Source organism: Phaethon aethereus (assembly GCF_964289735.1).
Source record: "Phaethon aethereus genome assembly, chromosome: 25".
Taxonomy (NCBI): domain Eukaryota; kingdom Metazoa; phylum Chordata; class Aves; order Phaethontiformes; family Phaethontidae; genus Phaethon; species Phaethon aethereus.
In genome coordinates this window covers 1,711,673-1,732,294 of record NC_138601.1, presented here as the reverse complement: position 1 = coordinate 1,732,294, position 20,622 = coordinate 1,711,673, and the positions used below count along the sequence as shown (strand labels likewise).

Below are 20,622 nucleotides of genomic sequence, written 5' to 3'. Positions count from 1 at the left end.
ATATCTTTCACGAACCACTTATACTGGGACCACTGTGGCCTACGGGCCACCGGTTGAAGATGACTGCTCCGACGGGAGTGTTTCAGCCTGACAAAGGCTATTTGGGTGGCCTGTGATCTAAAGCAGATCAGATTAGAGGAGCTAGTGAGCCCTTCTGGCCTCAGACCAGGACAGCTCGGTGGCAGAGGGGGAGGACACGAGCGGCTCTCCTTGCTGACGTGCCTTTGCTTTCCATCCCAGAGGGTGTGAAAAAGTGATGGGCATGGGATAGAGAGTCGCTGCGCGTTTTGTGAGTGTCCCAGTACAGAGTGCGGATGCTGGGATGGGAGCCGAGCCAGGGCTGGCACTGCCATGGCTGGGCAGAGATGCGATGCAAGCCATCCTGGTGGGCTGCACCCTTCTTTGCAGCTGCCCCCCAGCACCCCCCGCACCCCTGCATCTGCCCGGCGAGCTCTCTGCACGGTGCTGGGGCCGGGGGGAGCGAGCTGCGAACACAAACGCCTCGCCTTGAAATTCTCCCCTGGGTCTGGGCAAGGAGCCGGGAGAATTTCCCAGAGATGAAATGCGGGAGCAGCGTTCCCAGAACCAGGGGAGGGGCTGGCGAGGGAGGATTAGAGCTGTCTTGACAGTGCACCACTGCGACTGTCTCCCAGCCAGGCCCGTTACCTGCTGGGACACTCAATTTGCCATTGTTCCCGCGGTGTCACACTGTATTACCAGCATAATGCAGAATGTTTCCGCCGGCCAGCGTACCCACGGCACAGAGCACTGGCATTCCCCAGGAGCACCTCGTAGCAACGGGGCAATGTTCCCCTGTCCTGCCGTCACCCTCCAATCCCGCCAGCCCGGCTGGGAAATCCCTATTGATGGCTCTCCCCAGCCCCCCGCCACCGGATCAGAATGGCTAAAGGGCGTGTGAATGCTGCAGCAATTTGAAACGACTGCAGCGCTGGGATGGTATCGCTCGCCCTGCCTCACAGTAGGGGAGGAAGCTTAGCTCTTTCTCATCAGTATAAGCTTATTTTTCTCTCTCTCTCCCTCCTTTCCCTCCCCCTCCCTTTAAGCTGTTGAGTTTATATCAAGAAGGCCCCTGATCCCACACACCCCTGTTTAGATGCAAATGACTGCAAGTGTCATGGCTGAGAAAAGCCATGGGTTATCTTGGTGCGGGTCTGCCTTTTCACAGCTCGTGTCAGGGGCTTAGCCGAACACACAAGGACCTCCAAAGGCAGCCCGGGCCCAGCTGCCTTTTCTGCACCTGGCCCCACTGCCGTCACGCTCCTCACAGCCACGCACGGCCAGATGCTGCCTTGATCAGCGCTGCCGGCAAGAGACTTGAGCCTGGGGTTGAGAAGGACCTTTCTGGAGAACTGGTGGCATCTTCCTGGAGAGGGAGAGTGAGCAAAGGGCAGCTGTGCTGCGAGGAGGCAGGGGGAAGAGTGGTTCCCCCATCGCTCACGACGTGGGGAGATGTACCAGCTTGCCAAGGCTCCTGCCAAACTCACTCCTGCAGATCCAGTCCTGCCTGCAGCTCAGAGACCTCTTCTCCGTCCCAGGAGTTGGTCTCCAGATGCCTGTGGGGTGTTCCTGCCGTGTGCACTCACAGCCAGCTCTTTCTGGGCACTGTGCTTTAACTGAAATCCCTGACTTTATCACTAAAGCAGAGAATAGTAACTGCTTGCCCTTCCAGAGCAGCAGCAAGTCACCTGGCTGTTGGCATTGGGGCAGAACTTGGCTAGAAGAGACATTGTCTTTCAATAAAACCTGACCTTATTTTAAAAAGAAAAGGGAGGGACAAGAGAGAGGGAGGAAAGCAGGTTTTTCTTCCCTCCTTGTCCCAGACTGCACACCTGCAGTATAAATCATCTCACAGAACTTGCTTGTAAAAACATGATCTTACCCCACATTCTGGGGTTGGTTTTGTGGGCTTTTTTCATAGCCCACGTTAGAAAAAGACATGCAAAAGAGAAAACTTGCAGGAAGATAATCAGTGGCTCTAGGAAACCAGAACCTCATCAGCTATGGCTGCCATGCACTTTATGGCAAAAACCTTATGAGGCTGAATTTTGGGTAGGGGACATGGGAGGAAATCAAGTCGGTGTAGGCAGAGCCCTTTGCCAGGGTCAGTGTCCAGCAGCCCCTGAATGGGAGCACTTCTTTTCCCCAGGGGTTTTCCTGTGCTGTATTTGCTGTTTATTGCTTTGCTGTGAATTTGAAGCCTTGCAAGAGACTGTGAGAGATTAGAGTCGAATGGTGAAACTGGGAAGTGAGACGGGGATGTGGTGGGGGCTGTGGGAGGACCTGGGGGCGGGTATCCCTCAGGCTATTTCAGGACGGGATGCCTCATGCTCCCACACTGACACCAGCCTTCAAAGCCTGGATGACGTGCCCAGAAGGAGCAACCAAGAAAGGCTTGAACGCGTGTGCCATGAGAGGGTCTGCACAGCTGAACCACAGCAAATGGCTCTGTCGTTTTCCCACACGACGCTGCTCTTCAGACTAAGCTCTGCTTGAATAGAAGCAACTGTGATTAACATTTTTGCAGCTCCTTTAAAATGAAATTATCCTCAATTTCTTTTCAAGCTGTATTAGAAATTATTTTCCATGCTATTGTAGTGAGAACTACACCTTTAAAGTTTTTTCCAAAATAGCTTCAATCTACCTAAGGGAGTAGGAGATGAGATTAACCTAAATGTGGCTCTTCTTTGATACTTGGAGGTGATTTCATCCAGGTAGTTACGATAGCTTAAGTACTGGCTATTTTGTGCTTAGTATTTATTGCCTGTTGGCCTAATGCACAATGCAAAATGCAATAGTGATTGGCATCTTAGTTTGAGTCTTGCTATTAATTAATGATGCTTAGTTTGTGTGTCCCGGAACCCAATGAGAAGTGAACACAGCGATAGCTGCCACAGGCGCTCAGGGCTTGGCCAGATGTAAAACATGCAGCTGGCAACAACCAGATGTCAGTTCCAGGTTATGGACTCAAAACTCTTTGGTTTCTGTTGTTGCAGCATCTAAGGAAGACGGGACGACGGTCCGGGAGAAGGCAATGCTATGAAGGCACAGAAGTGTCCAGCAACCCTACCCACAGCCCCCTGGGCAGGGACGAGCAGTGTTGGTCCCCAGAATCATCACAGCTAATGAGATCTATCAGGGCAGAACAAAAGCCTTTTTATTGCAAGCATTATCTCTTCCTTCAGTTCAGAAAGCAGTGCCTGAGAAGGTTATGTTTTTCTCTGCGACTACTCATGCTGCCAACTTTGGGAATCGCAAAGGCTTTCCTAGTGTTACTCGTTGCTACATAGATGAAATGAGTCCTATCTCATCTCTGCTCATTAATTCTCAAGGCAGCAGTGAAAAGACATTAACACTTACAAAAATTTAAATAATAACCACAGTCAAATGGCTTGGACTTTGATGTATCGATATTTGCAGCTGATACTGTTTATTTTTAACTGTTCTACTTACAGGTTAGTGAGACATGAGAAAAAGTACATTTTTCAAGCTAATTGCCTGGCTGTACTGTCTAGGAGACTATTGATGCGTCACGGTTCGATCGGGAAAGCTATATAACAAATGTGCTCAATAATTTTTCTCCCATCTGTCAGAAGGGTTTCAGAGCTATGAGTGATATTTTACTTTGTCAGCTTGGAGTGCACAGAAATGTTGAGGCATGTCCGCACATGAGGTTTTGCTCTAGTCCCTGCAGCGGAAAGAATCTTAAAATGTTCTTCATAAATTCAAAGTTCAGTTTGCTCATTGCAGGGAAGATGGGTCAAATCCAATCTTTAAGTGCTTTCATGCTGACAGAAATATTGGTGAGAGATTTTCAGTGCCTCAGTGCTATAACAGTTCTTTCATAAAATGTTTAAAATTTTTATGATCATTTTTTATGATAGTTTTTAAGAAAATTAAAACTTTGTGAAGCTTCGTACCTGCTTTTATTAGGCAGCAAGTTATAGTGTGACAAGCCTTGGTATCAAGTTATTTGGTACAGCAGCTACCCCAAAATACATCCTGGCGCAGAGCAGAGGGGAATTGAATCTCCTGGTCCCTATTAGCAATCTAAAATGACTGTACAATCCTGATTTCTGCAAAGAATTGCACTTTAACTCAAATGAGTAATTTTCACTGAAATGTACTAATGATGCTTCAGGAAACCGTACTATTATTGGAAGACTGAAGCTTGAAAAAACTATAATGAACTGTTTATATGCAGAATATTATAGCTTTGTAAGATTCACCAGGAGATATGCACACTCCAGAAGACTATTGGAAAATAATCTAATGTCCTAGCTTTCGACTCTAATTTCTCCAATTTCTTAAGATTCCCCTTTGAAAGCGTCACTCAAAAAAATAATTTCTTTTCAATAAACAGACTTCATTGGACTGCAGAGACTCAGTGTGGATCGGTACCAATGAAGCTAAGCTTTGGAAACAGTTTTGGTTGCATTTATGAAGCTGTGAAACCAAGACATTACCTGCAAATGTCCCTTGTGCTAAGCTTGGCATGGAGTCAGTGAAAGGCATATGGTAGGCACCATGGCTTTCATTCCACCCTTCCTGCGTTTGACCAACAGCCTTCAGAAAGGCATTTCTAGTTTGATCGTAATAGGCAGGATCCTGGTACGGGCAGAGTCCAGTGAGTGTGCAAACATGCAGCCCCTTCTCCCTGGAAATGGGGAAGAAGGCATAAGGAGAAACCTCCTGGAGGTCCTCAAACCCATGGTGGCGGCATGGACAAGGCAGGTGTATTTGGAGTCAGACAGTGCATGGGAGCAGCTCCGAGTCCCATGGTCTGCAGGCTCTTGGGGAAGGGGAAGAGAAGGCAATGCTCTGGACCCGCTGCTGCTCTGAGCAGGCAGCGCTTTGTTTTTACTGGGAGGAGCTCAGCACATCAAACCTTGAGGGAAGGTTCCTTCAGAAGGAGCAAAGCTGCAGCTGTGAGTTGGCCCTGGTGACTTCACATACCATTCCCTTTCGTCACCAGTGCCAATGTACAAAGTCATAGGACAGAATGGAGGGCAGGGGAATTGTTTATCCACCATATGGTTCAATTTCATGGGAATGCTTTTTAATCTAAGGTTTGCTAACTGAACATCTGAGATGTGGCATAGGTTGTCTGCCACCAAAGTCCTCCAGCACCCTCCTTTCAGGCCATATTTGTCTGCAGGCTAGGGCTACAGGTGCCCAGCTGTCTTGGGGCCCGACATGTCACTTCTCTCAGTGTAACGCTCAGGCTGTGACCTCACTGGGAATCCCAACCTTATTGTGCCTCATCAATGTGCTTTCAGTGTGCCTGATCTGTGCCAGTGGGTCTAGAAAGGTGGCCTTTCAGGAGGAGGTGATGAAGAGGAGCAAGCACGTGTGTTTGGAGAGAGGAGAGGGAAAACATATTTATTCTCCCCATTTTTGTTTCCAGCCCTGACCGTTTTGGGCTCATTTATGAAAAGATATGTTGAATTCCCAAGTAAGCCTGATCAGGGTTTCAACCATGGCTTCTCAGTGGCAGGGTAAAATCCTGCCCACTGGCCTCCTGGGGTAGACAGTGCATGCTGCAAAGGGCTTGTAGAACTTGACCACAGCTGCTCTCCCTGGCTTTTCCCCTGGGTGTGCTGGACCCTGTTGTTTGGATGTGCTGCATGCCCTGGGCGTGGAGGATGGAGCCCACGATTTCAGAGTATATGAGCATGCATGGGGCTAGACCTTCCCCTTCCTGTACTTTATCCTGCCTGGCGCTGCTGAGAGCTCCTGGGACAGGAACAGACCCTGCCCTCATTACCCCTTTTGATGTAACACACCAAAAAAAATTGGAAAAAAGAAATTGGAGAAATTAGGGTTGAAAACTAGGACATCAGACTGTTTCCTCAATGCGTTCCCAGCAGGATATTCATGATGTGTCCAAAAGCTGAGGTGTGACAGCTCTACCCACCCTGGCAAACCCGTTCCCCTGCAGCCTCTCGGCTTCGCTGTTTACCTTTGTCCAGGACCGGCCCGAAGATGGCCAGGCTGTCATCGATGGTGGTGCAGTTCCAGCGGCGGCCGCGGAACTGGTGCTGGCATTCCTGGATACCCAGCTTCACCCCCTCGGCCACGCTGGGCATGATCTCAATGTAGTTGCGGCAGAAGCGGAGTTGCTTGGGGACAAGGCCAGGGATGGAGCCGCAGAGGATGGGCTGGGACCCCAGGGAGCTGTACTGCTGACCTAGTGCAAGGGACCTGCAAGGGACAGAGGACAGCGTGAAGGTTGAGACACCAGCTGGAACTAATGGTCCTGCCCCCACGACCATCCCAGGGGGAATTTGATGAGCCACGTTGAACTAATATTTGAGGTAGACAGAGTACTGAAAAAGAGGGTTTTCATAAGAAAACAAGAGACTTCCTACTGAGTAGCACTGATGTGAAAAGGGCTTTTACACCTGAAGACACCTTGGTCCTTTGTGGGCACAGAGGGAGGGACTCCGCTTCCTACATGGAGACACCTAGAGCCATTCAAGGTAGTCCCAAGTATCTGAGACGTACCCGTGGGGCTGGTGGCTCTGACAAAGGACCTGCAAGGAGCTGTATCCAGGGGAGCAGCACCTGGAGGCTGGGGAATACCCTGGGGTGTCTCAGCTGTCAGGTGACACTGACATGAGAGTTTCTAAATTGTGGCCAAGGTGGGAAGTGTCCTGTCCAATGCCAAGTTCATCAGCAGAAGGATTACCATTTACTGGAGAGGGGCTGCTCTGTAGTCAGGCACGTCAATGCCACATGTCCCAGGCTGTTGTGACACCTGTGCAGGTGATCCCAGCGGATACTGAACCACCATGGTTCCACCCTGATGGACATCAGCCTCTAGCTGCAGTTGTGAGTCAGGCAGCTGTGCTGGTACATGGTGAAGGTGCTGGAGGGCTGATTTGAGAGCACCTTCTCCTACTGGTCCAAAGACCTGTAATTTGCCCAGCATGAAATTATGTGGGTCAAACTGTTTATTTGGCCAGAAATTGTCGCTGAAGGGTAAAGACATATTTGCCCAAATAAACCCTGAGATACCTGCTGTTACACATAAACAAGGATAGTCCTACAGCTTCTGCCTTGCTTAGGATTCAGACCATCCTGCAGTGTCCCTCCAGAACATGTGGTCAAATCTGTAAATGGGCAACTGGTTCTGTAACAGAGCAGAACTCAATTGCTCCCAGTGCAGAAACCTCACAGTCCAGATACGAGCATAGGCAAATATTAAAGAGCTTTGACTTAGTACGTCGATATTTCTTTTGTACCAGGGAGTCCACAGATGACACAGGACTCAAGATGAGGTCTCACCGGTGCTGAGTAAAAGGGAAGGATCTCCTCTCTCTACCTGCTGGAAATGCTGCAATGGCAATTGCTGGTTCATGTTCACATTTTTGCCCACCAGCACCCCCAGGTCTTTTTCTGTATGCTTCTTTGTAGCTGGTTGGCCCCCAGCCTTTACAGGTGCATGGGATTGTTCCTCCCCAGGTTATTTCTCCCCAGGTCCCTTGTGCAGCCTTTAGAAGCCCCTTCAAATGGCAGCTCAATCATCTGGGGTATCACCACTTCTCCCAGTTTTGTTGTGTTTCTCCCTAACCCACCTGCCCACATCCAAAGATTGTGTGTGAGCAATCAATCATTTTGTAGTCCTTAGTTAATTCAGGTTGGGAGAGACCTCAGGAGGTCTTTAGTCCAATCTCCTACTCAGAGCAGGGCCAGTTTCCAAGTTAGATTAGGTTTCTCAGGGCCTCGTCCTTCCACATTTTGAAAACCTCCAAGGACAGACATGCCACCACCTTATGAGACCTGTGGTTGACCATCCTTGTCCTGAACTGTTTATCCAGCCTGGAGTCTCAGACTGCTTGAATTAATTGCACAATAATAATTTTAGGATGTAAAGGGGATCCCAGGGAACCTGCTCAGGAGACACATCACTGCTGAAGACACTGAATGAGGAGATCTGACTCCCACCCTGGCTGGGAAGAACGTGCTTCTAATCCCTGCCCCAGTGCTGTCTTCTGCCACAGCTCCCTGCTGAACTCTCTCAGCCCTGTTTCTCCTGCACCTCTGCCCATCTACCCCGCAGCAGGGCAGCTGCCCGAGACTTCAGGATGGTAGCACTGCGTGCAGTATTTTGACTCGATCTCCTACATCCTTGGACGAGAGACTTTTACAAAAGAGGGGCAACCAGACATGGCTGAGAGGCAACGCAGCGCAACGGGCTGTGCACTAGGAGTGTTCCCTCAGCTGCTGTGCACTTCCAGCTCACAGCAAGTGCAATCTGATGGGGTGGAGCTCAGCACTGCTGGGAAGACCGGTCAGCTCCAAGCAACATTTGTGAACAACCTTAACTTCTTTCTCCATCCAGAAAGGCCAGCAACGCAAGGAACAGACAGGAGAGCATGTTGTGTTTCATCAGACACTCACTCTTGCAGACAGACCCCCAGTCTGAGGGTAGTGGGACACTGTGAGATGCTTTCTCCTGCCTGGGTTTACACACTGGTGGAAGCGAAGTTCATATTCAGTGCCAGAGTTTACAAGGATGTGCCTGCAGCAGCAGTTTCTTGCAGCAGTGGTGGTGGAAGGTTGTCCTGTTGTGCTGGCCGTGAGCTCCACACCATGTCATCCATGCAGGTTAATTGTGCCATAGCTCACCACTGTAAAACCTGTCCCAATTTTTTTCTCTGGATGAGCAGTTTGATCCCTCAGGGAGCCCCCAGAAAGCAGCCGTGGCCTTGAGGGAGTAAGATCTGCACCTTCCCATGAAGCTCTGGCGAACTCCTGGGAGGATCCTTGCTCCCATTCAACCACAGACTTGGTCAAAGTGCTTCTTTAAACCCCCGAGCCACCTCATGACAGACTTTCTTGCCTGGAAGGCCCAATCAGAGATGTGCAGTCAGTCTTGGTCCATCTGTTTTGATGTTGGAATTGCGATCTGTTGTGTGAGAGAGGCCCCTGAGGAGGGTGGAGGCTGCTGTTGGTTGCACGTGGTCACACACCCGGCTGGTGAATTTGCTTACCCACATACAGGAATCCATCTGCTTTTGATGACCTGTTCCAAGCTTTCCCACCTTTTCCTTTTCTTCCTCTTATGGCAAGATCTCCGTCATTCCTAAGTGTCTGCTCTTAATTTTCCTTGTTGATGATTACTGAGAGCACCTTCTCTCCAGTCTTCACGTAATTTTCATTTTTATTCTCATGTCAATGAACTTGTGATTTCCCCACTGCTGATCCTTCTTAGACAGGAATCTCATTCCTCTTGGCCCATCATCCCCATCTCCCCAGAAGTCTTGGGAAGGCATGCTGATCAGGGCACTGTGGCTAAGGTGCTGCAGCTCTGCTCTGACCTCCTGGGTCCCATGGAGGTCCCAGATCCTCTATGTAGTGGCTGAGATGTGAAGATGAAACAAAACCTATTTGAAATCCAGATCTGAGATCCTAGGGGCACATCTTGGCTCTGTGTGGCTCTGACACCGAAGTCACATGAGCTCATGGGGACGAAGCAAATACGTTAGGAGAGGAAGTATCACAGGGTGAATTTGGGATAGACAGAGGACATGGACAATTCTTAAAGCACAAGACACAACTCCAAGGCTGACAGCTGCAGGAGTGACAGACCCCAGACTCTCGTGTCTTTCTTTCAATGCTGCCTGAGCCTATGTTTCTCTAGCTCCCATCCCGTCAAAGGGAAATAGCCATTTTGTACCCCTGCTCCACTGACCCCAGCTTTACCCGCAGAAGGTGACAGATGCATTTTCCCAGCATCAACTTGCACACTCAGGGGCAGAAGCTGTAAAAGCCAGACAGCTCTGCTTGTCTGGGAGACTCCCTTTCATTGCTGGGTGTACAAGTGTGAGTGGACAGATGTGCACATAAAGGTAGGCTTTTGTGTGTGTGCGTGTGAGTGCAGTGCACAACACAAGGAGCATGAGTGCCTATGGCAAACACATGGGAAATCCCTTTTCTCTTTCCCTGCTTAATCCGTTAAATCTCCCAGGAGTCCCGACACTGTCTGTCAGGCCAGTGACTCCTTTTGTTCCCATAGTGCTAGACATAGCAGAGCTGTGGATCCAGCAGTCTCGAGTTGACTCTCCATGGTTCCCATTGGTCTGGGATGAGCTTTTGAAGCCCTGGAAGTGAATGGTCTTGTGCAGATCCTCTTTCTGCACATAGCTGGTGGGTGCATCCTTGCATCCTTGATGAAGTGATTCATGTCTATGCATTGCCTCAGCATGGAGGATACTGTACCCACCCTCTCAACTTCATCCTTCCTACAGAGATGGCCAGCAAACTCCTCTTCTTCTGCTTGAGCCACTGGTCAGAAAGACGCAGGATATCAAGAGAAATTAGACCTAGTAGTATTTGGAAGGAACAGGATTTGGCCAGATTAGAACTGTGCCAAAACATATGAAAAGGAGTTTTTAGGATGAACACTAAGAAAGGTTTCCTGACAGTGAGAGCAAAAGCTTCTAGGACATTTCTTCTTTCCTCCCTGAAGGAGACTGGAAGCTGCATCGCTCAGAGCACTCAGAACTGGACTGCACAGTGCACCATGGGCTGCTCATCCGAGCTGGGTTTTACCAGCCAGAGACAAGCCTTGGTGAGCCGCTGCTCCTGTGGAGCGGGGGGATTGAAAGCTTCGCTGGGGTGATGCCCTGCTTGGCTGCTCCATCCACTGCTCTGTGTGTGCAGGGCAAGGTGAGGGCTGACACAAAGGGTTTGCTCACATGTGTTTAAATTCCAATTTCATGGTGAAAAAAAGAGGAAAGTGAAGTGCTGGGAGGGGACCTTGGGAAACAATCTGGCATGCTCACCCTTTTCTCTTTCTTCTGCAACCCCATAAACCTGTTACCATCTTTAATGAATCCTGGGAGCCCAGCTGGATGGACAGGAACCTGGGTTTTTCCAGTCTCAGCCCTGGAAAATACTGACATTTCTGTGAGGAGCGTATTCCAACCTCCGACGAGCTCCAGGGTGCTCTGTGCTTGCATCTGTGCAAGCATCTGTGCTTGCTGTGACTGCCTGAGGTCAGTGTTGCAGCTTTTTACTTGAAATGCAGGGAGAAAATTTCTGGGCTGTGCTGCTAAGGGCGTGTTTTATAGCTCTAAACTCAGCAGCTGAAAGCAGATGAATCTGAATAGCAATTTTTCTTTTTTCCCACTGTATCAAGGACACCACCAGTCCTGTGGCCAGCTGGGCAGGAAGCTCTGGGATGTAACGCTGTATGTCTCCAAGGGTGTATCTTGTGCCACGGAGATGGAGACTCCCCACATTGCAACTCTTTCTTGTCTCTCCCGAGGGGTCTCCCACATAAACGCAGACATGCTATAGGGATCCTGTACCCCACATTTCCCTTGATAGAATTCTTAGAAATGCTAGAAAGTGAAAATATAATCTATTTTCATCCCTGGAGCTCCCAGCTTATCTGGATACCTATGCAGAAATACCTGTCTGTAAGCATGGCAGAGAAGATGCTGGTGGTGATGACTCCAGTGATGAAGGGAGGTCACAGCACCTGCTGTGCCTATGGGACATGTAGGTTAGGAAGTACCACGTGCTCGCAGACTCAGATTTCCTGCCCCAGAGCCAGAGCAGACCTGTGCAAAGAGCCAGCTCCCTTCAGGGCTCTGCCGCGTGAATGCTGGGGAGCCACGACGTCACCTTCTCCCTTTGTCTCAGCGTCAATTAAATAACAACTACTCAACAACTAAGTGGCTCAATGCTTTGAGAGCCATGGCTAGCGACACTCCCTCAGGGTTCCAAGGACCTGGTAGAAATGAGGGTCTTTTAAACCACGAAATTTCCTCCCACAGCAGCTCAGGTCACCGCAGCATCATGTCACGAGGCAAACGTCCGTCCTGCTTGTGCCCTCTAATGACTTCTCAGTGGCCCGTATTGATCCCCGCAATTCTTATAACGCACTAGGAAAACTATGAATCAGCAGGAGAAAACTAGATCACAGTTCAGGTCTCATTTGCCACCCGCTGTCTTGGAGAAAACCTTTCTCTGCCTGGCAGGTTTTTTCATTGTGCTATTTTTAGACACATTTGGCATTTTCCAGTTCTGGGCCATGTTCTGCTTAAAATGGACAATTGTACGGGCTGGCATCCCACTGTTTTACAGTGGTGAGTGGCCCAGGGGTGATACATTGAAATGCACATTGGGAGCCAGGAGTTTTCATGCTGGCTGTTTCTCTGTACTTAGTGCTGTATGAGCCCTTCCCAGCTCCCACAGATTTTGCCCTTTTCCCCTTCCTAGCAGAGGCATCATCACACACTTGCTTTTCAGGTGAGTAAAGGGCTGTGCAAAATCCCTGCAAGCAGAGGTGCATGATGAATACAAACCTTCCAGCTGGAGAGCCAGACCCTGTTTGTTCTGTTATGGTACATATAGAACTGTCTAGCTCAGCCTGATGCAATGCTGTAGGTGTTTTTACCAAGTGGCAGACATATGCATTTTAAGCTCAGAGATCATGAATATCACTTCAGCTTTGTCAGAAGTGTCTTTTTATATGCAAACCAGTGCCTCCAGGTGCGAACTCTGTTCTGTTGTCTGACCTTTGAGGGGGTATTATATCTGGTATAATACTAATATCTTTTAATTCTTGTAATTTGCTGACTGCAGCCCTTTGTGAACAGGGTAAAACACAAATTCTTGGGTTTGTCTGAAGATCAAGAGCAGCAAGGGGGAAATTTTTGCAAGTCAAAGCATGCAATATATATGCACATATGAACTTGAGAAATGCCAGGTCTTGACTGAATATGGAGATCAGACAAAAAGATGACAGAATTCAAATAAGGAACATTGCAGTTTACTAGGGAACTGGATAGCTTTAATGAATCCCATGCCTTTGCTCATAAATCACCCACTATTTAATCTCTACTGAACGTGTCTTGAGTTTTGAGCTTTTCTGTAGAGTAGGCACTCGTGTCCCCGGTATGAGATATTGCTGTTACTACAGACTCTCCACCAAACTTTGCAATCATTGGTGGGCTCTAAAAAACAGACAGAAACTTCATTAAAAAAAAAAAAGAGGCTCAACTGCCCTAAGCATTAGAAACTGATCCCCCAGCCAAGGCGGAGTCCTGTGGACCTGAGCGTGGATGTAGGGTTTTGCTGTATTACTGCCCTGGAAAGTCTCTGTAGACTTTACATACCAGTGTGATGTGACCTCTTGAACCAGAGAGCTTTCTTTCCAGTTGGTGTGTTTGGAAATTACCTCATTAAACTGTGTGTATGAATTGCATGATCTGCACAAAATTTAGCAGCCCACAAGGCCTGATTCTGTCCAGTTGAGATTCTCCCTTAGTTTAGTCACACCTGAGGGCTACAAACCTTTCTAAAACTTTCACGAAGACAAAAGTTCACTTAGGAATTGCTCCCAAACCTGTGGCTGCTTAGGAGTAGGCTAAGCATCCCTCTAAGAGCTGTCTCAAATGGGTGCCGGGTATTTATAGCCCTCTAGGTCCTGGGTAATTTTAATTTATTGTCCATGCAACCCAGCAGTGCCTCCTCTATTATTTGTCTCCTACCTACAGCTGCAGAGCCCTCTTCCAGCAGCCTCTTCTAGGAGGCTTAATGCTTCCTCCAAGCACTGCAGGACAGAGATGTTCACCACAGTGGGGCAGTGCCCCACAGGAGGTTCTGTTTAATATCTTTATCAATGATCTGGACAAGGGGATCGAGTGCTCCCTCAGTAAGTTTGCAGATGACATGAAGTCGGATGGGAACGTTGATCTGCTTGAGGGTAGGAAGGCTCTGCAGAGAGGTCTGAACAGGCTGGATTGATGGGCTGAGGCCAACTGTATGAGGTTCAACAAGGCTTAGAGCTGGGTCCAGGGCTCAGTTTTGGGGCCAGTCTTGTTTAATGTCTTTATTGATGATTTGGATGAGGGGATTGAGTGCTCCCTCAGTAAGTGTGCAGATGACACCGAGTTGGGTGGGAGTGTTGACCTGCTCAAGGACAGGAAGGCTCTGCAGAGGGATCTGGATAGGCTGGATCGATGGGCCAAGGTCAACTGTATGAGGTTTAATAAGGCCAAGTGCCACGTCCTGCACTTGGGTCACAACAACCCCATGCAACGCTACAGGCTTGGGGAGGAGTGGCTGGAGAGCTGCCCAGCGGAAAAGGACCTGGGGTTGCTGGTCGACAGCCGGCTCAATATGAGCCAGTGTGTGCCCAGGTGGGCAAGAAGGCCAACAGCATCCTGGTCTGTATCAGCACTAGTGTGGCCAGCAGGAGCTGGGCAGGGATCGTGCCCCTGGAGTCGGCACTGGTGAGGCCGCACCTCAAATCCTGTGTTCAGTGTTGGGCCCCTCACTGCAAGAAGGACGTTGAGGTGCTGGAGCGTGTCCAGAGAAGGGCAATGAAGCTGGGGAGGGGTCTGGAGCACAGGTCTAATGAGGAGGGGCTGAGGGAACTGGGGTTGTTCAGTCTGGAGAAGAGGAGGCTGAGGGGAGCCCTCATCGCTCTCTGCAACTGCCTGAAAGGGGGTTGTGGTGAGGTGGGTGTCAGTCTGTTCTCCCAAGTGATAAGCAATAGGACAAGAGCAAACAGCCTCAAGTTGCGCCAGGGGCTGTTTATATTGGATATTAGGAAAAATTTCTTCACCGAAAGGGGTGTTAAGCACTGGAACAGGCTGCCCTGGGAGGTGGTGGAGTCACGTGTAGACGTGGCGCTTAGGGACGTGGTTTAGTGGTGGACTCAGCAGTGTTAGGTTAACAGTTGGACTTGATGATCTTAGAGGTCTTTTCCAACCTAAACGATTCTATGATTCTATGAACTTGCAAAGACCACAGGTGATCAGCCCATGTTGTTCAGGGGCACATAGCACCAGCTGGTTAGAAATTTGGCAGCTTGCTCCATTCACAGAGATGATTATTTCCAGAAGAAGACAGGGAGAAAGCACTTAATGATGTGATCCTCCCGTCAGCATATGAGGGTTAGACAGCATGTCCCTGCCTACAATGCCAGCTGAGGGGTGAGGTGCCATTAATGCATGTGCTTTTATTTTGAGATATCAGAATGATTTCTCAGGTATCGCTAAAAAATGAATGCTACAAAGAAATGCTGAAGAGGAGGCTGCTTAGGGTCTGATAAATTAGAGGGAGGGGCTAGTGTTGTTTTATTTTAGCCCCCAATCAACACCGATGCTGAAGTAGCTACTGAAACACATCCCAGGCTAAATCTACATTAAGTAAAATGAAAAACCCCTTATCTGCGCACAGGGGAAATTGTTATTTGTAAACAAAGATTTCTTTCATGTTGGCTGGGTACCAAATGGTCAGGTTATTCTGGAGTGATAATCTCATTTCCCTATGACCTATCACTCAACTGCAGGTAAGGAGGCAGCAAAGCTCAATAAAGCCGTTCTTACAGATGATCGTGCACCGCCAAATAGCACCTGGCGATGGGCACTCTTATTTAGGTGCCTCTCAATGTGGGGCAAAGTACAACTATTTCACTAAAGAAAGCATTACAAACCCAATTACAAATTGCTGCTTTCTGTAATCCTGCATGCAGCATGTGAGCAAGTTGGTGCTGAAGTTTGCAGCTGTGGGTACACTCTGAACACACTCCTGGGCTTGCATCCTCCTTATCAACTGTGCTGTCTGGAAGTGGTGTCAAAATAATAAAATATATTCTGCAAGAGGTGAAGGGATCAGGTCCTGCTAAGTATGAAGAACTGTCAAATCACAGAGAGGCACCAGTGATGTTACGTTCAACGGGAAACTAAAGTTGGGAAAGCCTGGGCTGCAGGACACCAGCTCAAGCCCCTGGTATCTGCTGATAGAGGCAGAGGAGGACAAACAAACTCTTCAGTCTGGGGTCCTGGGAGCTACTACCACTTCTTGGAAGTGAAGCAGCACATAATGGATGGGAAAGAGTGGTTGTAAGCAACACTTGTGCCACAAAAATGGCCTCAAGGTCACCTGAGACTGGCAGTTCAATTAGACAAGAAAAGAACAGGACTGGGGAGGCAGCAGCCTCTGAAGGGAGATGGAGCGTGCAATTCCTCTGACCAAACATGGGGTTCTGCCTGGCTGAAGGGAGCTGAATACCAGGCTTGACTGTCGACATGCAAAGTTTGGGGAGTCCACCGCCTGAGCTGGTGGATTTGCAGCTGCTGGCAGTGGTTGTGTGGCCATCTGCAAAGTCCTCACTAAATTGTTTCCTCCTCAAATCTGTTGGAAAAAGGAAGGAGTGAGGTCCTCCCAAAGGCCCTGCATTGGACAGGTCTGGACCACTCAATGTTGAACAGGCGATCTCAGCTCCGTGGCTCAGTTACTGATGCCAATGCCAGGGCTGGCCATCCCAGCCTCCTGGGTGCAGGAGAGGCCAATTTCCTCAAAGGTTCCCCCCCCCATCTCAGGGGGCCCTCAACCTCTTTCCTAAGGGCTCAGCAAGCCTTGCCCCATGAGCGTTGAGACAGGGTGGTGAGTCTGGCAGAAACGCTGCAGCAGGAAAACAAACAAAGTGCCAGGGAGTGGGTGGATGGCAGAGAAGGCAAGAAGAAGCTGCCCTTAGACTGGCAGAGGCTGGATTACTTTAAACTCTGAGCATTTAATCCCAGGTGACATGAATGGGAAGGTTAATGGGTGCAGTGACGTGGCAAAAAGGAAAAGCCAGAGAAGGAAAAAGCCAGGATGAAGCTCAAGGGAGCTCAAGGGAGCATTAAGGTGAGTGCTGGAAGGAGCTAGCTTGCCCTGCTTGGTGCGGGTGAGTGTTTACACTAATGGGAATATTAGCCATTGTTTTATGTATTTCTCACTCCATGATTTCAACCATTTAAAAAATTGCCAAACAATGCCTGATAACAACAGAGCATCCCTCCTAAAGAGGGCATCCTCTTTGTGTTTTATCTTCTTCCTCCACTCTAACAAAAAGTCACTGTTATCAGTGGGATGAGGTTTCCCTCATTCCCTTTATAATGTGCATCCAGATTCTGCAGGTTTAATGAAGCTTACGGACATACTGGAGTGCAGGAGAGATGCATCACTGAAAACCCAAACATTTACTCAGGGCTTCTATCATGAGATGGTTTCTTAGCTGAAAGTAGGAGTTACACATGGATGGTGTGGTCAGTTTTTTCAACATCTAATGTGTTTTCTTCAATCTCCCACTGACCTACCAAACAATCTGCATCGTATTTACCATCTCAAATGCCTAAATTTTGAGGATAATGTCTGATGCTACTGACATGGTAGGAGAATGCTTATCCCGAAATTCTGTCTGCTGGACTGTTCCTCACAGGCAGTCACAGGGTGCTCACACCAGTACCAGGCTGAGCCCACATGTGTTGAGTAGCAACAAGGTCCTCTTCCATTGAACACATTTGGGATGGCATGAGTGCATGGCACATGACTGATGCTCGGCTGAATCCCACCTCTGCCAAGGATATGGAAACTTTGGTGCCTGAAGGCAATGTTGCAATGGTGGGGCAGTAAATCTGGACCATCTCCTTTTAAAGTTGCTTCCAAGCATGGAGGCTTTGGGAATCAGGTGTTTTCCCCACTGGTCTGCTCCACCTATGAGGTTAGGACTCTTGTTCACACTCATGTTCCCTCTCTCAGGCTAAGGAGCCATCTTTGGTAGGAAGAACTGACTTACTGCTGCTCCATAATCTCCATCCAGATCACCTCCAAACCTGGGACTTGACCCTTGGTGAGCACTGGCCTTTGTGGCTCCTGGATATGACAAACCAGTCCCTCTGGGTCTGGCCTGAACAACAAGTGCTGCAGGAAGCCCTCTGAAGATGATGAAACAGGCGTAGAGGGAGTTCACTGACCTCCCTGATGCACAGCACCCCAGGAGCCCCGCTCTGATGTGTACGGGGGAGGCAATGGCCTGCAGTCAATCAGAGCAAGTGCACAGGGTGATTGAGCCCTTGCTCAAAGATTCGGTGAGTTTTGGGTTTAAGAAGGAGAAGAGCAAGTGCAGAAAAGAAGATGAAGGTGTCCAGCTGCAAAGGGTGTCTTCATCACTCTGGCAAAGATGATTCAGGTCTTCCAGGGTTAAAACCTCCACATTTACTGCTGTTTCTGATCCCAAAACCATTTCTGATCCACAGGTCTCTCAAACCATCAGGTTTCCATGCTAATGTGACCCTGCCCAATAAGACTGTGCTACCCACCACCTGGCTGCGCTGAGTATTGCTCAGTGTAGCTTCTCCAGTACATCACCAACAAGATCTTCCCTGCTCCACAGAGCCCTAACCTTGCACCACTAAAATGTTTTTTAAACTCTTGATTAAATAATGCAAATTTTTTTTTGCCATTTGTTTCCTAGTACAAGGTTCACTCATAGTTCCTAACAGTGAAATGGCTGAACATGCCTAATTTGAACCCAAATCAGTGGATGCTGTCAACTTCAACAAGGCAAACCACTTACTGGACTGTGTCAGTGTGGGGTCAGCACGTCAAGGGAAGCTATTGTTTGCTCTTCTTGCTGTTGGTGACACCAGATTAGGAACTCTGCATCCAGTTTAAGTCCTCTAGTGAACAGGAATGTATAGAAAGCGGACAGTGTCCAAGCGATGTGACCATGATGGTCAGTGGTTGAGAAATTGTGGTGTGTGAGGAGAGATGAAGGGAGCTGGGCTGGCTGAGTATGCAGGAAAGGAGGCTGAGGAGAGTCTAACAACAACCTACAACTACTTGTGGGGCAGTTGCAAATCTGATGGGGCCAAACTCTTCCTAGGGTTACCAGATGATATACTAAGGGGCAACAACTAGAAGCGGGGCTTGGAAGTTCAGGTTGGGTATTAGAAAAGTTCCCTTTCCAAGTGCCCAGCAAAGTGGGGGCATCTCAATCCATGGGATTTTGTGGGGTTCAGCTGGACAAAGTCCGTGCTGTCCTGGGATGGTGCTGGGGACGGCTCTGCTCCAGGGGAGGTTCGACTGCAAACCCGTAAGGGTCCCTTCCCACCAGCACTGCTGTGACTTGGCATAACAAGCTCTGATTTTGGGGCAGGAGGGGAAGCACCCATCCCCTCGGTGGCGTGATGGCTATCTCTGGCAGTGATGCAGGAGTATGCTGGCAGAGGCTGCATGAGGAGGACAGGACACAACCTGGGACTGAGGAGGAGGATGATGGGCGAGCACAGCTCCTGGAGGAATGGTGAAGGCTGCAAACCCCTGTACCTCAATAGCTATACAGACACAAGCTGACGAATAACTCTGAAGTATTTACAATGTGATCATGCTTTGGGTCAGCATTTCAACGCTGCCTGCCTGTCCCCTGAGTTTGCTGCCACGGCAAACTAGTAGACTGCATTTTGACAGGTAGGAAACAACCTCGGGTTTACACATACATGAGAGCTGTTGCTGGTCAGACACAGCAAATTCACATGCAAGCCAATTTGCAGGGACTTGTTCATGTCTTGTGCCCTCTGATGGGCAGGAGATGGCAACCCTCATCTGTGAGACGCATCCTTCTTCAGGCAGGACTGTGGAAAATGAACACCCAGCTCTGAAACACTCAAGGTGCTGCAATTAACCTGAGTGAGGCTGAACTTCAGTGCTGCCATTTGAGTGCTACTTGGTCTGCCTGGCAGAGATGGTGAAGTCTGTGGGCCCTGGGAGGGATAAGTGCCTCGCAGGGATTGCTACCAGAAGAGTCTAAGTTCTTTGATGTGAAAGATTTTAGGGAAATGCAAACATTGCCAGTACAAACAGGTCCAGACTGAGACCAGAAGTGGCTTCAGCGGGTGAAGGTTCATATGGGTGATGAGATGGGTGCAAGGGCCAGGACATGTTGAGTGCTGTTACCCTGTGTCAGAGTTTCAAAAAACACTGATTTCTTTACCTTTCCTCCTAACCTGAGTGTGGCTGACACCAAACTGACAGGACCTCCTGTTCTCCCTGTCACTGGGACCAGGTTCACTTCTCCACTGTAAACTCCAGGTGGCTGTAACCCAGACTTCCTTGGTAACTGGTGGAGAAAAGCAGGCACCGATAGGTCACAGTTATCTAGTCCATGTAGAGTTACTGTAGAGGCGAGGTGTCACACTCCAGAAAAGCTCCGTTGACTCCACAGAGAATTAGGGAAGGAGTTATCAAATTAGGTCAGATGAACCTGCCCTTGAGTCCCAGGCAGTGCAATGCACATGGGATTTACTGGGTGAAGGCCAATGAGGGAGAAGAATGACCCAGGGCAGACCTCCAAGGTCTGACCAAAGGCAGAAGGTTTGCTGTAAGATTTTTGCCACATGAACTGAGTTCAATATTGTTGTTTTATTCAGTTTTTTTTCCTATCTCCTTTTGTCCTGTAGGCATGGCATGAACTGCACTCCTGTGTATGAACTTGCCACATATCACCCACATCCCTGCATCCACTCTGACACTATTTTGCACAGTTTTTGCAGTACAGGTTGCAGCTGGGCTGGAATAAAATAAAATAAAATAAAGTAAAATAAAGTAAAATAAAGTAAAATACAATACAATACAATACAATACAATAAAATAAAATAAAATAAAATAAAATAAAATAAAATAAAATAAAATAAAAAAAAATTAAAATAAAATAGGATGCCTCACCTGCCCTCCCTACACAAGACCCAGGTGTTCCCCCCGCCACTGACTCTAGTTTTGGTTTTGCTGAGTTAGTGTTCTGATGATTTAGCA

At 48.7% G+C, this 20,622-nt stretch overlaps 1 protein-coding gene across 1 annotated transcript in view; it reads right to left on the bottom strand.

Annotated features, from left to right (window-relative positions):
* Positions 1-20,622, bottom strand: part of WNT3 (Wnt family member 3) — a gene marked incomplete at its 3' end in the record, with an annotated part of 54,565 nt that overhangs the window by 8,314 nt on the left and 25,629 nt on the right. Inside the window, exon 2 of the mRNA XM_082010622.1 lies at positions 5,981-6,222. Coding sequence (XP_081866748.1) covers positions 5,981-6,222 — 242 coding nt within the window. The remainder of the gene's footprint in view (positions 1-5,980; positions 6,223-20,622) is intronic.